General features: G+C 34.7%; 1 protein-coding gene across 1 annotated transcript in view; it reads right to left on the reverse strand.

Annotated features, from left to right (window-relative positions):
* The window catches only part of PolE1 (DNA polymerase epsilon catalytic subunit 1), a 415,552-nt gene that overhangs the window by 294,119 nt on the left and 106,110 nt on the right, over positions 1–15,323 (reverse strand). The window contains exons 17-18 of the mRNA XM_090412775.1: positions 9,606–9,734; positions 460–562 (exon numbers count right to left, since the gene is read on the reverse strand). Coding sequence (XP_090268901.1) covers positions 460–562; positions 9,606–9,734 — 232 coding nt within the window. The remainder of the gene's footprint in view (positions 1–459; positions 563–9,605; positions 9,735–15,323) is intronic.

Here is a 15,323-nt window from a genome sequence, read left to right on the forward strand (position 1 = left end):
CAAAACTAAATCACTTCCTACAAATCTCTTGTACATTCTTGTATCCTAACTAAGTATGAAGTTTATGCATATCTGCACACATCTTCATTTTGGAACACAGTGTTATAATGACTAGTCCATGTCCTGAATAGAAAGTTAGGTGGTACCTACCAACCCATCATTATTATTGGCCAATCTTTTTCACAAAATTTCCACAAAATATTTTTACATACATGTCATACAATAACCCAAGGAGAGCTTGCAGCATCATTAAACTGGAGATGTGCATTTCTTTCATGAGGTTATTATAATTAAAGATATCTAATGGCTATTTATTATTTGAAATTAGCAGCAATGAAATTCACAGAAAAATAGATTAAATTAAATTTATTAAATTAAAATTAAATAGTATCACAACATATCCTCTATGTTATATGAAGCTTAAGTCATTTTAAAATGAAGACCTGCTCAAGTACTTACTGTATTCACCCCTCCATGTCCAAGGCATTTTTCTTTGACAGGTTGCACCTGGCTTGTTAAAGTCACAAGCAGCACAAGCTGCTTCATCAACAATAGCAGAAGGCTTTTTAAAAAAAAATAAATAAATAAAAATCAATATCTATATAATAAATATATGCATACACATATATACATGCACTTTTAACTGGAAAACAAACATAAATATTTGTTCAGCACACTTATGATTTGTGAAGTTGTATATTGAGCAACTGAGAAAGTACGGATGTTATATATATATATATATATCAATGGATAACTCTCTTTATCTTAATCAAAGATTTTAATGAATTTCAATCTGACCGTGTGAATCTTCAGTATGCCTGAAGATTGAGATCCAACTACTTGCAGAAACCACTAAGATAACAAGTACAAAAACGATACAGGACAATCATAAAAAAATGAAAAAAAAAATACAAAAAAAAAAAAATTATTCACAAACCTGAAACCACTGCCAAGCATTTTAAAATGGCATTGAATGATGTTCAAATGATGCTTAATGCCACATGGAATAAAATTCTCCCAACTACTTTAAAGAAATCTACAAAATAGCATTCCTGCATCATTATTACTCCACACAATAATTAGTCATCAATTCCTGATACTTTACTCTGTCATGTTTACTCTGTCTCTTTAAATATTTCCAAGTATTGTAAATCCATTCCTTTAATTACAATTAAAGGAATGGATTTTATTTTTAAGTAATTTTGAATTATACTAAACTGTATAATTTTATCGATAATAAACAATATTTTTTCATGAAACAAAACAAGAAGAATATATTTTAGGAATTATAGTCACGTTAACACAAGAATATTTTAATATTTGCCAAATATTTCAGTCTGAAACTAACAGACTATCTTCAGTGGCTACATAGGAACACTTTTTAACAAGGTAGAATACCACCAATTGATCATTCAAAAGCAGAACGAGCCGCATGATTTTACATTTCTACTTTTGAATGATCAATTGTTGGCATTCCACCTTGTTAAAAACTGTTCCTATGTAGCCACTGAAGATAGTCTGTTAGTTTCAGACTGAAATATTTGAAAAATATTAAAATATTCTTAAGTTAACTATAATTCCTAATCCTTGTTGGGGATCTAAATAGCAGAGTAGGAAATGATTGTCAGACATACAAAAATATTTTGGGAAAATTTGGAGAAAAGAGCAAACCTAATAATAATGGCAAATATCTGTTGGATTTCTGTTCAGGACATGGACTGGTTATTACTAACACCATGTTCCAACATAAAAATGTGCACAAATTCACATGGAGAGAAGAGGCTAGGAATAAGAAAAGTCTCATTGACTATGTTATTGTTGATAGTGATGTTTTCTCCCTGGTGCAGGACACCAGAGTGTACAGAGGATTTGAAATTGGAAGTGATCACTATTTAGTCTTGAGCAGGATGAAATTGAATTTCATATTGAAAAGAATAACATGTAAAAAAGTATTAAAGCAAATAAAAGTTGAGCAGCTCTCAGATGGGAACTGTAGACTAAAATACACAAAGATTATTGAAGAAAAAATGAAAGAGTTTGAGAACAGGAATCAAACCTTGGAGATTCAGTGGCAAACTCTGAAGAAAACATTGATTGATTCTGCCAGAGAGGCATGTGGTGAGGTTGTCTGTAAGGATAAAAAAATCAGAACTCCCTGGTGGACACAGGAAGTTAAGAGGCAGTGAAGGAAAAGAAGAAAGCATATCAAAAGTTCCTGGCAAATAAGTCAGCTTTTACTCTTACAGAATACAGAGACAAATGTAAGAAAGCTAAACAGTGTGTAAAACTAGCTAAACAAAAGTCATGGGAGGACTTTGGCAAGAATATAGAAAATAAATATCAAGAAGGTGGCAAAATATTCTGGAGGTGGTTGAAGAAGCTTAGGAATGGAGGAAAGAGTGCTGTAAAATGAGTTAGAGATGATAAAGGTGACATGAAAATGGGAGAAAAAGATATCCTTGAAGTATGGAGTAATTACTTTGAAAAACTGCTAAATGAAACAGGCAGTGATGACAGCACAGTGGTAAAAAACACTGACTAGGCATGCAGTCAGGGATACATATCCATACTTGAAGTAGAAAAAGCCATCAACGGCTTGAAATGTGGAAAGGCAGCAGGAGTAGATGATATTCGACCAGAAATGCTGAAGTATGGTGGTATAAGAGTCTTAAAGTGGCTGCACTGCATAGTTCAGAAAGCCTGGACAGAGGGACGAATTCCTGACGATTGGAGTAGAACTCTCATAGTACACATATATCTTCTTCTTATTATTGTGCTATCTTCTATCGAAGGTCAGCGACCATCTTGGCGAACAAACTGCGCTCTTGTGCTAATCTGAGCAGTTGTGCACTGCTCTTTCCTGTCCACGTCTTGATGTTGTCAAACCATGATATTCTTTTTCTTCCTCTAGTTCCTTTGCCACCAATTCTTCCTATCAAAATAGTTTATAGAAGTTGGTATTTGCTGTTTCTCATGATGTGGCTAAGATATGATGTTTTTCATTTCTTGATTATTTGTACAAGATGTTTAGCTTTGCCAATGGATTTTAAGACATCTTCATTGGTAATTTTTTCTGTCCATGATATCTTTAGCATTCTTCTGTATAGCCACATCTCAAAGGCTTTGATTTTCTTGATGGTTGTTGCCTTCAATGTCCATGTTTCAACTCCATAGAGCAGAATAGACCACACGTAGCATTTCAGCATTCGGCATCTGACTTCCATGTTTAGGTCTTTATTGCAGAATGGTGTTCTCATTTTCATGAAGGACTGCCGTGCAACTTCAATCCTTGTCTTTATATCTATTTCTGGATCCCACCGTTCATTAAGCCAGCAACCAAGATATTTATATCTTGACACTTGATCAATATTTTTCCCATTGAGTGTCAGTTTCATTGATGAGGCCGGATGTTTGCTGATGATCATGTATTTTGTCTTGTTGATGTTTATATTTATTCCCATTCTTTGGCTTTCTATGTATACTCTGTCAATGAGTTTTTGGAGATCCATAATATTATCTGCAATTAGCACGGTGTAATCTGCATATCGAAGGTTGTTAACAATCTTTCCATTTATTGTGATTCCCTCTGAACATTCTTCCAATGCTTTTTTAAAGATTACCTCTGCATATATGTTGAACAGGAGTGGTGAGAGCACACATCCTTGTCTCACTCCTCTTTTGATGTTAATATCACTGGTGGTAATGTTGTCTAATTGAATGGTAGCTGACTGATTCCAATACAGATTTGTTATTAGTCTTATGTCTTGTTCATCTAGCCTTATTTGTTAAAGGACTTCTATTAAGTCAGTGTGTCTGACTTTGTCGAATGCTTTTTCAAAATCTATGAAACACATAAAGACAGATTTCTGTTTTTCTATGCATTTTTGTATCAATATTTGGGTACAGAAAAGGGCCTCTCTAGTACCAAAACCATTCCGAAAGCCGAATTGTGTTTCACTTAGAGTTTCTTCACTTTTTCTATAAATACGATTCTGAATTACTTTCAAAAATATTTTTAATGTTTGGCTCATTAGACTAATAAGTCGGAAGTCACCACAGGAATTCGTTTTGGGTTTCTTTGGGACAGTGATAAATGTAGATTTGAGCCAATCTGATGGAAATTCATCACCTTCATATATTTTATTAAATAGTTTTTCAAGAAGTTTGATGTTATCTGGTTCTATTAATTTTAAAAATTCTGTTTGCACACCATCTGGTCCACTGGCTTTTCCTGTTTTACTTGTTCGTATAGCATTCTCTATTTCGCATTTCATGACTGCTGGTCCTTGAATGTTATCTTTTATATTTATAGGCTTCTGTCTAGTATCATTGAAAAGTTCTGTTACATATTTTATCCAAATCTGTGCTTTATTCTCTTCTTCTAGAACTATTTTTCCATTTTCGTCTCTTAGAGACACTATTTGCTTTTTCCTCAGTTTTCCAGAAATTTCGTTGATTTTCTTATACAGATTGAAATTATCATGTTTCTTCTGAAGCAGTTCAATTTCGGTACATAAATTTTTCATCCAATTTTCCTTGGCTTCTTTTATTTTTTTCTTGATGATGTTATGTGTTTCTGTATACCTGGCAAGGTCTTTGTTTTTGTACATTCTTCTTGTATCAATAAGAGAAAGAATTTCATCTGTCATCCATTCCTGTTGTTTTATATTATTCACATAACCTATTTCTTCAATACTTGTTGTTACGATGGCATTCTTAAAGCTATTCCAAAGAGATTCCACACTTTTATTTTCTTCTATGTTAATCTGTTGTAATCGCAGGTTAAGCTGTGTCTTGGCACTTTTATTTATGTTTGGGTCTTTCAGTTTTTCTACATTAATTTTCTTTTTCTTCTTTTGTGATTTTTTAGCTGATTTTTATCTAAGACGTACTTCTGCAACTATGGGATTGTGGTCTGATGAGATATCTGCTCCAGGATATGTCTTTGCACTCTTTATACTACTGTGGAATCTTTTATTTATCAGTATATAATCAATTTGATTTCTGACAATGTTATGTCGGTTATCTTGAGGCGATTTCCAAGTGTACAGTCTTCTGGGTGGAAGTTTAAACCAGGTATTTGCTATTGTTAGATCTTCTTCCTGACAGAACTGGACTAGGCGATCTCCTCTGTCGTTTCTGGTGCCTAAGCCATGTTTGCCAACAATTTCTCCATCACCCCCTCTTCCCACTTTTGCATTCAAGTCACCCATCACTATGTTTATATCATGTTTCTTTGTTAGGTTTTTAATCTCTTTTAGGTGTTCATAAAACTCTTCAACATCTTCTTCACTTTTGTCAGATGTGGGTGCATAAGCTTGGATGATATTTATGTTAACGGGGTTTCCCTTAAGTTGTAACAGCATTATCCTTTCAGAAAATGGAATCCAATTTATTACTGATTTATTGATTTCTTCATCTACTATTACAGCAACACCATGTCAATGTTTGTTCTCATCATTCCCAGAGTAATACATTGTCGTATTATCTTGTTGACACTTTCCAGATCCTGGCCATCTTGTCTCGCAAATTCCCAAAATCCGGATGCCCAGCGTCTTCATTTCTCTTGTGGCATTTCTTAATTTGCCAGCTTCGTACAGAGTTCTGACATTCCAAGTTGCAATTTTAAAAGTGGACACCATTTTGAGCCTGGAGATTCTTCGCACCCCTGTCCCATTTAAGGGATGCCGGGAACTTGGGGCCAATTGTAAGGGTTTGCTCGCCATAGTGGTTGTTCTGGAGATAAGGTAGAGCAGTAGTTTCTCCGTTTGCTTTCTGCTCTGCAGTATTACAGAAGTACACAATATAATCATATTGCCATCTGCAAATCTCTGATCACAAGCTTTTCCCTCATCATTTGGCTTCAACCTTGTGTCAGTACTGACAATGCTGCTTCCCAATGTCAGGGGCAGTGACCCCAGCAGGTGCTTATTTAATGGCGGCACTATTCGCCATGTCACCGAGTTGTCAATGGGCTTTGTGAGGTTTTAAGTGAAACAGAGTTGCTACTTCTGCTCCCCCATGCCCTGATAGCTCAGTCGCTGTTGGTCCACCCATATATAAAAAGGGAAATAAAACTGCATGTGAGAATTACAGAGGTATTCCCTACTCAGTGTTCCTGGCAAGATCTATGCAAGTATACTTGAGAAACGGTTGAGAAGAATTGTGGAAGAAAAGCTTGGTGAAGAACAAGCTGGATTCCGGCCGCCAAATAGAGGCTGTCAGGATCAGATCAGATCTTCACTTTACGACAAATAGTCGAGAAAGCATGGGAATATAATAAAGATCTGTATTTAAGTTTTGTTGATTTGGAAAAGGCATATGACAAAGTGTCAAGAGAAAAGCTATTCAATACGCTGCAGTTATATGGTGTCAATTATATCAAGAAATACTTAGTCTTTATTTGAGTTGTAAGTCAGCAGTTAGAATTGAAGGAAGTACAGGAAGGTGGTTTAATGTTAAATCTGGTGTGAGAAAAAGATACACATTATCTCCTCTGTTATTCATTATCTATATGGATCACATTATGAAGGAAAGTGGTATTAAACATGATATCAAAATTGGAGATGTTAATGTCAGCACTTTGCTTTATGCAGATGATGTTATACTTCTAAATAAATCCGCTACAAGTCTGCAAGATTCTCTGACTAAATTGAATAGCTGTTGTAATAGATATGGTATGAAGGTCAGCAATAAAAAGACAAAGACGATAAAAATAGGCAGAATCATTGAAAATGTCAACTGTGTTGTGAATGGAGAACCTGTGGAACAAGTAAAACATTTCAGCTATTTAGGCACGATTTTTACTGAAGATGGTTAAATTAAATATAGAAATAGACAACAGAATCAGCAAAGCTGGTATATGGTGGGAAGTCAACTGAATAAATTCATATGGAATAAGAGAGAAATTAGTCGGAACACTAAATTAGCTGTATACAAGACAGTGTTCAAACCAGTTTTAACTTATGGATCTGAGAGCTGGGTCAGAAGTAAAACACTTGACCAAAGACTAGAGACCACAGATATGAGAGTCCTGAGAAAGATTATAGGCATGAACAGATGGCATCAATGGCAATGTCATATTAAAAATGAGGATATTAGGAAAGAACTTGACATTGCCAGCATCCAGGAATGCGTTAGCAGAGCTAATCTCAGGTGGTATGGTCACTTAAATAGAATGGGAGAGGAAAGATTAGCAAAACAAGTGTTCACTGCCAGGTTGGCAGCAAAACGACCCAGAGGAAGACCAAGATATAGGTGGATTGATATGGTACAAAGTGCCTTAGATGCAGAAATATAAGATCTGATAATGTTGGAGTCTTGACAAGTAACAGACTGATTTGGAGGAAAATTGTAGATAGGAAATTAATAATGATGTAATTTTTTTCATGTAGTACTATTATATCCTGTACACCCCTTGAGGGTACATGGCAGGAATTTGATGATGATGATGATGAATGTCACAAGTGTCACTCAAAAGTAAGAATATATTTTATTTTTAAATAATTTTGAATTATACCAAACTGTATAATTTTATCGATAATAAACAATATTTTTTCATGTTTAATTTTTTTTTTTTAATTTTACCATAATTTTGATATTTTATGCAAACACGTATACACTGCACTTACAGTTGTATGCATATTTCGAAAGTTGCAGCAACCCCCCCCCCCACAATTTCAAGCCACAAGCCGCTACTGGTAGTATAATACCTCATTTTGATTACAAGTTAGTGTTCTCCAACATTGCAGATCTCTATTCACCTCCACTTCCTGCAGCACAGTTCCACCAGTGCAGTACAGTACACAGATTTATAACTCTGCACTGCAAGGTGCAGTACCATGCATTTATTAATATTAAAACTACAACCCCCACTCATTTGTCAAAGCTGAAAGTGTATTAAAATCCTCCTGAAGGGAATTAACACTTTCTGAAGAAACGTACCAGCAACATTTCTTATAATTTTCTTCAGTATATGGAGAAAGAACTCAGCATGTGAAGTGGACACTATTATATGGCAACTATGTACCAGATGTGTGCACTGGAGTGATCATAATAAGCAGATTAATATAAAATAAAACAATGTAGTGTATCGTAATAGCTTTCTGAATGCTACAGAAAAATGAATCATTCTGATTCTACATGCAATCGTAAAGTCGTATTCCTACAACTGAAAACACTGTGTGTCATCACACAGACTTTTTTTTTTCTTGGATCCAGAATCTCATTGATAAATGCTAAGGTTTAAATTTCCAGATAGGAAATATGCTAAAACAGTGTCTATTTGCATCTATACTTCAACATACAGCAAGAACAGGTATTATGACATTTTACTCATCCCATCTGTAAAGTTCTTCCCATTCTCTCTCTCTCTCTCTCTCTCTCTCTCTAATAGTAGACTTGATATGTTCTAAATTATGCTACTTACTATATGCTAACCTGAAGGACATTTAGGAAAGTTTTAAATGTCTGATTTAATATTAATTTTTTAATGATATCGGTTAAATATATCAAAAATTTAATCTACTTATTATTTTATGTTCAACATTTTTTAATAAAATTTAATAAATTTATGTTGCATTACTGTAGTAATCCAACATAACTCTGGTATTACTAGTACTTTATTTATTTATTTCATATGGGATTTCCCTCTTTCCTTCCCCATCCCTTAGGTTGGGTTTAGCCCTCCTAATGAGGCATTAAGTACATTTTTATGAGTGTAGATCCATGTGTGTTCACAGAACCAATTTGCCTATTCTGAGGAACAAAGAACCCAAGTTTCAGGGTGAAAAACCCTTTACCTCTGTATAAGACTGGCTAACTCATCTTTAGTCAAAAGAGACCACGATAAAGGTTCCTCGTGTCATGGAGAGGAATCAAACCCAGGTCTTTCCAACCAAAGGGCTTCAACTATAGAGACTGAGCTACAGGGGCTCTATTACTAGTAATACTAAATTATTGATGAGAGGTCCTAACTAAGGCTATATATAACAGCAAACTTTTAGCATATTCCAATAACTTGTATGCAGATACCGTCACTAAACAGCTCTACTTACCAGTTCATATTTGCAACATCATATGCCTATGTTTAGATCTATCTCTAGCACATTGCTATCTAAAAGCACTTCTAAACTACTTTAACTACTTTGCTCTTTTTGGCATCCCTTCTAAGATTCAGTCATAAACAAACATATTTCTAATTCCCATAAATTCTAAGCACTGAATCAATGAATGAGATTTATGAAGTATTTAATTAGAATATAACATGGCATCAAAATACTTCAAAAATTTATTTCATAAAATGCTTATTTTATGTAAAGAGCTTTAAGCATTAATTCACAATTTTAACATTGTCTATATGGTATATTTATTTGATTTATGGACTGGGAAACAATAATATAAACGTTAATTTTTCTTGCTCCTCAATATCAAATAATTAAGGGCTAAAAACAAATGACACACGACAATATGTAATTAATAACAGTTAATAAAATATTTTATAACTCAAAATGTTGAAAGAATACAAAAAATAATAATGTAAATTACACTTAATATTATGTTAAAAAACTTGCAGAACCATAGTTAAATGGCTACTGCACACCTACTTGCAAGCGATTAGTAAGAATTATGTTTGGATACATAGCTCCAACATCAAGATGATAAATTATTGGATTCTCTAGGCGAGCAGGGCAATCACGAAGTGCTGTAAGTTTTATAATAATGTCATCTCTAACCTGAAATAAACAATAAATAAATGAGAGGTGAAGTGATAAGCTGAACAGTTTTCTTCAGAGAGGCAAATAGCTAATAATGCTATCTTATGATTATAATATCAATTTTTAACTCCTATATCTATATCAATAAAATTTGGTGGAAGATCTCAGCTCAATTTTTTGTCAGATTACTGTAATAACAATACTATTATTTAATTTCATTCATTTATTTTTCAACATATCTGTCATGGAGGAATCAAATGTTCTGAAATCCAACTCGGGCAATATTTGCAAAACAAAATCATGAATTTAAAAATTGGCTTATAACAGTGTTATTAAGAACGGAAGTTGTACTAAAACTGTTAACCCATTTGTTAATCTTTGTCTGTTTGGTTGGCCAAGAGGACAGCATACCTGCTCTCCAACCAACAGTTGGATTCGAATCCAATTTGTGGCTTTATGTGGTAGGGAGATATTTTTGAATATCTAAAGCATTACCAAACATCCATCTGCTACTTAAATTTAGATGGTAGATAAATATCATCACCCATATTTTTGTGAAATTATATTTACCATCTATTTTTCTTGACTAATGTCCAGATTTCTAATTCATATGTAAACAGGCATGGATTTTGGAAAAATTGATTCTTGAATCAATTTTTCTATTTCTAAACCAAAATAGCAAGGTAAGAAAAGAATCCCAGCTGAATAGAAAAGTTTTGAGAAAATTAAGAGAAATTTCAAGAAAATTTCTCTAAATTCCTCTGAACAAGGATGGGCTGACGATTTGGGACTTAGCCAACCAAACTGTACTCTTTATTGGCTTAAACTACAAACACGTGATAGTACAACATGATGAGATTTCATGCTTTCTGGAGCGTTGCCTTGTTAAACACGGTACCTGCTATTTTCATCAGGGAACTAGGACAAACAGTGAAGTTTGTCCTAGTTCCCTGATGAAAATAGCAGGTACTGAGTTGTACTGAGTTGGAGCTTGTACTGAGTTGTATTGAGTTGGAGCTTCTAGGTATTGAGTTGGAGCTTGTTCCAGTAGCTGGAACAAGCTCCAACTCAATACCTAGAAGTAGAATACCCATCAAGATGATAACCCAACATCAGAAGTACTGAAGATAGGAACCATCAATATAAGGAGTATTAATGGAAAGGAAACTGAACTTGCAGAAGAATTGGAAAAGTACCACATGGACATAACTCGCATAACCGAGACAAAGAAGAGAAAATCAGGTGAGATTTCACTAAATAATAAGTATAGGTGTTATATTCAGGCGATAATGATCAAGGAAAGGAAGGAGTAGCAAAAGCATTCAAAATAAACATGAAGATAAACTTCTTGATTGGAAGTCAGTTTCAAAAAGAGTGATGTGGACACTTCAAAATGGGGAAATGGGCAATGAAACTGATTTGTGTCTATGGTCCAAAGAAGGGTTTTTCTAATGAAGACGTGGAGGAATTTTTGGAGTCATTACAACAGGCAGCTGACATAAAGAAAACGGAAAAAGTGGTCCTTGTTGGAGATCTGAACAACAGAGAAGGAAATGAATCCCACCAGGCATATAGGAACATTTTGGGAAAATCTGGAGAAAAGGGCAAAGCTAATAATACAAGGGTGTTCTGAAAAGTTCTCGGCCTCGACCATAGATGGCAACACTATCAGCAAGATTTTTTTTTCCTATGTTGGTACATCTGGCATAAGCATCCATTTGAAATTGCAAGTCATTCTATCAAGTACCGTATATTATCGCGTATAATGCGAATTAGAAATTTTGTTTCAAAACTAGCCCTAAAACAGCCACGTATAACGCGATCTGTTAATCTTGTTCCATAACATTACAAATAATACAATATGAATTAACGAAAGAAATATTTATTTTAAAACAAAATGTCAAAATACAATATGAATTAATGAAAGAAATATTTATTTTAAAACAAAATGTCAAAATGCTTTAAATTCTTCATCTTTTGAGTCATCAAACATTTCATTTATAAATTCATCTGTAGGGATTACATCATCAGTGTAGCAGTTGTCGTCATCATCTTGATGCTCTCCATTTTGTTGTGCGTCATCCTCGCTTTCATATATGACGTGATCTTTGGATCCATCCATTGAATTACTTATTCCACATTTAAGAAATGAGCATTGAATCATTTCAGATGGTATCGAATCCCATGCTTCTTTAACCCATCTGGTGACTAGGGTGATCTAAAATTCGCACCCTTTGTCATCTTTGTCACCAAAATTCCCACCCTTTGTCACTAAACCAGATGATATCCATTCTCTCCATTTTTCACGTAAATGATCTTTAAACGGCTTATTCAAGCTGGCATCAAGCAGCTGCAAAACGGAAGTTAGACCATCCGGTATGACTGCTAGGTCTGTACATAGCTCACTTGCTTTCTCTTTGCTTGCCTCCGTTAAATGCGCCCAGAACATATCCCAGACTAGCATGCTTTGTTGACGTAACAAGCTACCTGGACATATGTTCCATACTTAATCCAGCCACAATTGTACGCCTTCTTCATCCATCCAACCTTTCTGATTGGCGCAAGCAATTACACCTGGTGGAAATTTCATATGCTTCGGAATTTTCTTCCTTTTAAATATCACTGTCGGCTTTAATTTGTTTCCGTCTGCCATGCATGCTAGAACAATGGTAAAATGCGTTTTTTCATGTCACGTTGTTTTTATGAAGACACCCTTTACACCAACTCAGTTTACTGTTTGATTCCCAGGCATATCAAAGTACATCGGCATCTCATCCATATTGGCAATTTGGGAAAGTTCGTATCCGTGACACTTCTGCAATTTTATGATAAATTTATGGAAGGACTGCACTTTTTCTTCAAGCTGCTTTGGTAACTTCTGTGCAATTTTTGTTCGGTGTCATAATGTTAATGCTTTGTGTTTCATAAATCTGTTGCATCCCAAGCAAAGCAAGAAAAGATGAAATACCTGGTGTGTCCTTGAATTTACCATTCTTGAGTTGTAGAGCTCGAAAACGAATTGCATTTCTTGTTACTATAATGCCATCTTCTCGTTGCATCAAAATCCATTCATTTAGCTCTTCTTCGAGTTCTGGAAAGGATGCTACATCTCCACGAAGGGCATGTTTTGTTTTGGGGATTTTTTCAAGACTGCTTTTTGCTTACACCAAAGTCTAATATTACTCTCTGCTACACCAAATTCTCTCATAGCAACACTGTTATTATGTTCTTATGCAAACTGCATGACACGCAATTTAAATCCTGCTTCAAAAGATGAATGTTTACATTTCTTTTGGCTCATTTTCTGGCTAGGTTTGTTTAACGAATAATATTTAAAATGAACTGTGGTTAAACCGATATACCTAACTGTGCTCTATCATTCGGCAATCAAGTGCACATCGTATCTGTGCATAAAGCCAGTAATGTAAGTAGCTTTATGCGCAGATACGATGTGCGCTCGGTCGCCGAATGCGAGTGGGTCAAGTAGATTTGGTTGCATAGGCATTAGGTAGTATATATTGTGTGTGCAAGTCTAATAAGATGTTATTTTTTTTAGGATCCGCATATAATGCAAACCCCTAACTTTAAGTAGCATTTTTTACCATAATTTTTTTTGCATTATATGCGATAACATACAGTAGTTTCTTTTTATACAGCTGTCTGAAGCAAAAGTGTTGTCTGTATATCTTGAAATGGATAAAATTAAGTATCAAGTGGTTATAAAATTCTTTGTAAAAGAAAGTTTAACGCCAAAAGAAATTCATTCGAAGTTCATAAAAGTTTATGGACACTCTTCTGCTTCATTTTTGACAATTAAGAAATGGGCTGCCAAGTTTAAACATGGCCTTGAACATGATCCACATGAACGACATCTAACTACACCAGAAATCATTGATCAAGTACATGATATGGTATTGGATGATGGCAAGTAAATGCGTGATATTGCTGACACTATAGGTATTTCAAAAGAATGTGTAGGATATATTTTGCATGAAGAATTGCATATGAAAAAGCTTTGCGCAAGATGGGCACTTGCTCACATAATCAAAAACGCACTCACATGAAAATCTCTGAACTGTGCTTGAAGCATTTAACAAGAATAAAACTGATTTTGTGTGTGTCGATTTATTACTATGGATGAGACTTGGATTCACCATTACACACCAGAATCCAAAGAGCAGTCAAAACATTGGACAGAAGCCAGTTGTTCAGCATCCAAGAAGGCAAAATTGGTTCCATCATCAGGAAAGGTCATGGCATCAGTATTTTGGGATGCTAAAGACATTTTGTTTATTAATTATCTTGAAAAGGGTAAAACAATAACCAGGAAATATTATTCCGATCTTTTAACCAGACTAGACGAAAAAACTTGTGAGAAAAGACAGGTTTGCAGAAGAAAAAAATCATCTTCCATCAAAACAATGCACCTGCCCACAAAGGTGTTTTGGCACCTTTGTGAAAAATTAAGGGATCTGCGCTATGAATGATTGGAACATCCACCCTATCCCCCAGATTTGGCTCCCTCTGACTTCTATCTCTTCCCAAAATTAAAACTCTTCCTTGCTGGTCAGTGTTTTTATTCAAATTAAGAGGTGATTGCAGCTGTACAGGGGTTTTGCAGATCTTACTGAGAACTTACAGGGACAGGATAATGGTGCTGGAGCATCACTGTAATAAATGTATTAGTTTTAAGGGAGATTATGTTGAAAAAAAAAATTTTTTGAAATTATAAATTCGTTTTTTCATTGTTAGGCAAAGAACTTTTCAGACCAATGGGATAATTAAGGGATCTGCACTATGAATTGTTGGAACATCCACCGTATTCCCCAGATTTGGCTCCCTCTGACTTCTATCTCTTCCCAAAACTAAAACTCTTCCTTGCTGGTCAGTGTTTTTCTTCGAATCAAGAGGTGATTGCAGCTGTAGAGGGATATTTTGCAGATCTTACTGAGAACCACTACAGGGACAGGATAATGGTGCTGGAGCATCACTGTAATAAATGTATTAGTCTTAATGGAGATAATGTTGAAAAATAAAAATAATTTTGAAATTATAAATTCGTTTTTTCATTGTTAGGCAGAGAACTTTTCAGACCGCTCACGTAATAGTTTTACTGGATATCTGCTCAGGGCACAAACTAGTCATTACTAATATCATGTTTCACCATAAAGATGGGCACAAGGTTACACAGAAAAGCCCTCAAAAGACTATAGCATTGTTGTTGGTGATATCATCATGCTGGTTCAGGATACAAGAGTGCACAGAGGATTTGAAATTGGAAGTGACCATTATTTAGTACTACGCAGGATAAAAATGGATATTACATCGAAAATAACAATATGTAAGAACATTTCAAAGAGAATTAAAGTTGGGCAGCTTTTGCAGGTAAACTGTAGACTCAACTACACAAACATTCTTGAAAAAAAAAAAAAATGAAACAAATTGAAAACAGTTGGAAGTGCCTTAGAAGCAGGAAATGTTAGATATGACAATATTAGAGTGCTCACAAGTCATAGACTGATTGGAGAAAAATTGTTGATAGGAGATTGATAATAATGTAAACTTAATCATGTAGTGTTGTCATAGTAACCTGAACTCCCCTTCGGG

The sequence above is a fragment of the Typopeltis vanoorti genome, chromosome 23 (assembly GCF_054136105.1).
Source record: "Typopeltis vanoorti isolate ZY-2024b chromosome 23, IOZ_Tvanoo_1.0, whole genome shotgun sequence".
Lineage (NCBI taxonomy): Eukaryota > Metazoa > Arthropoda > Arachnida > Uropygi > Thelyphonidae > Typopeltis > Typopeltis vanoorti.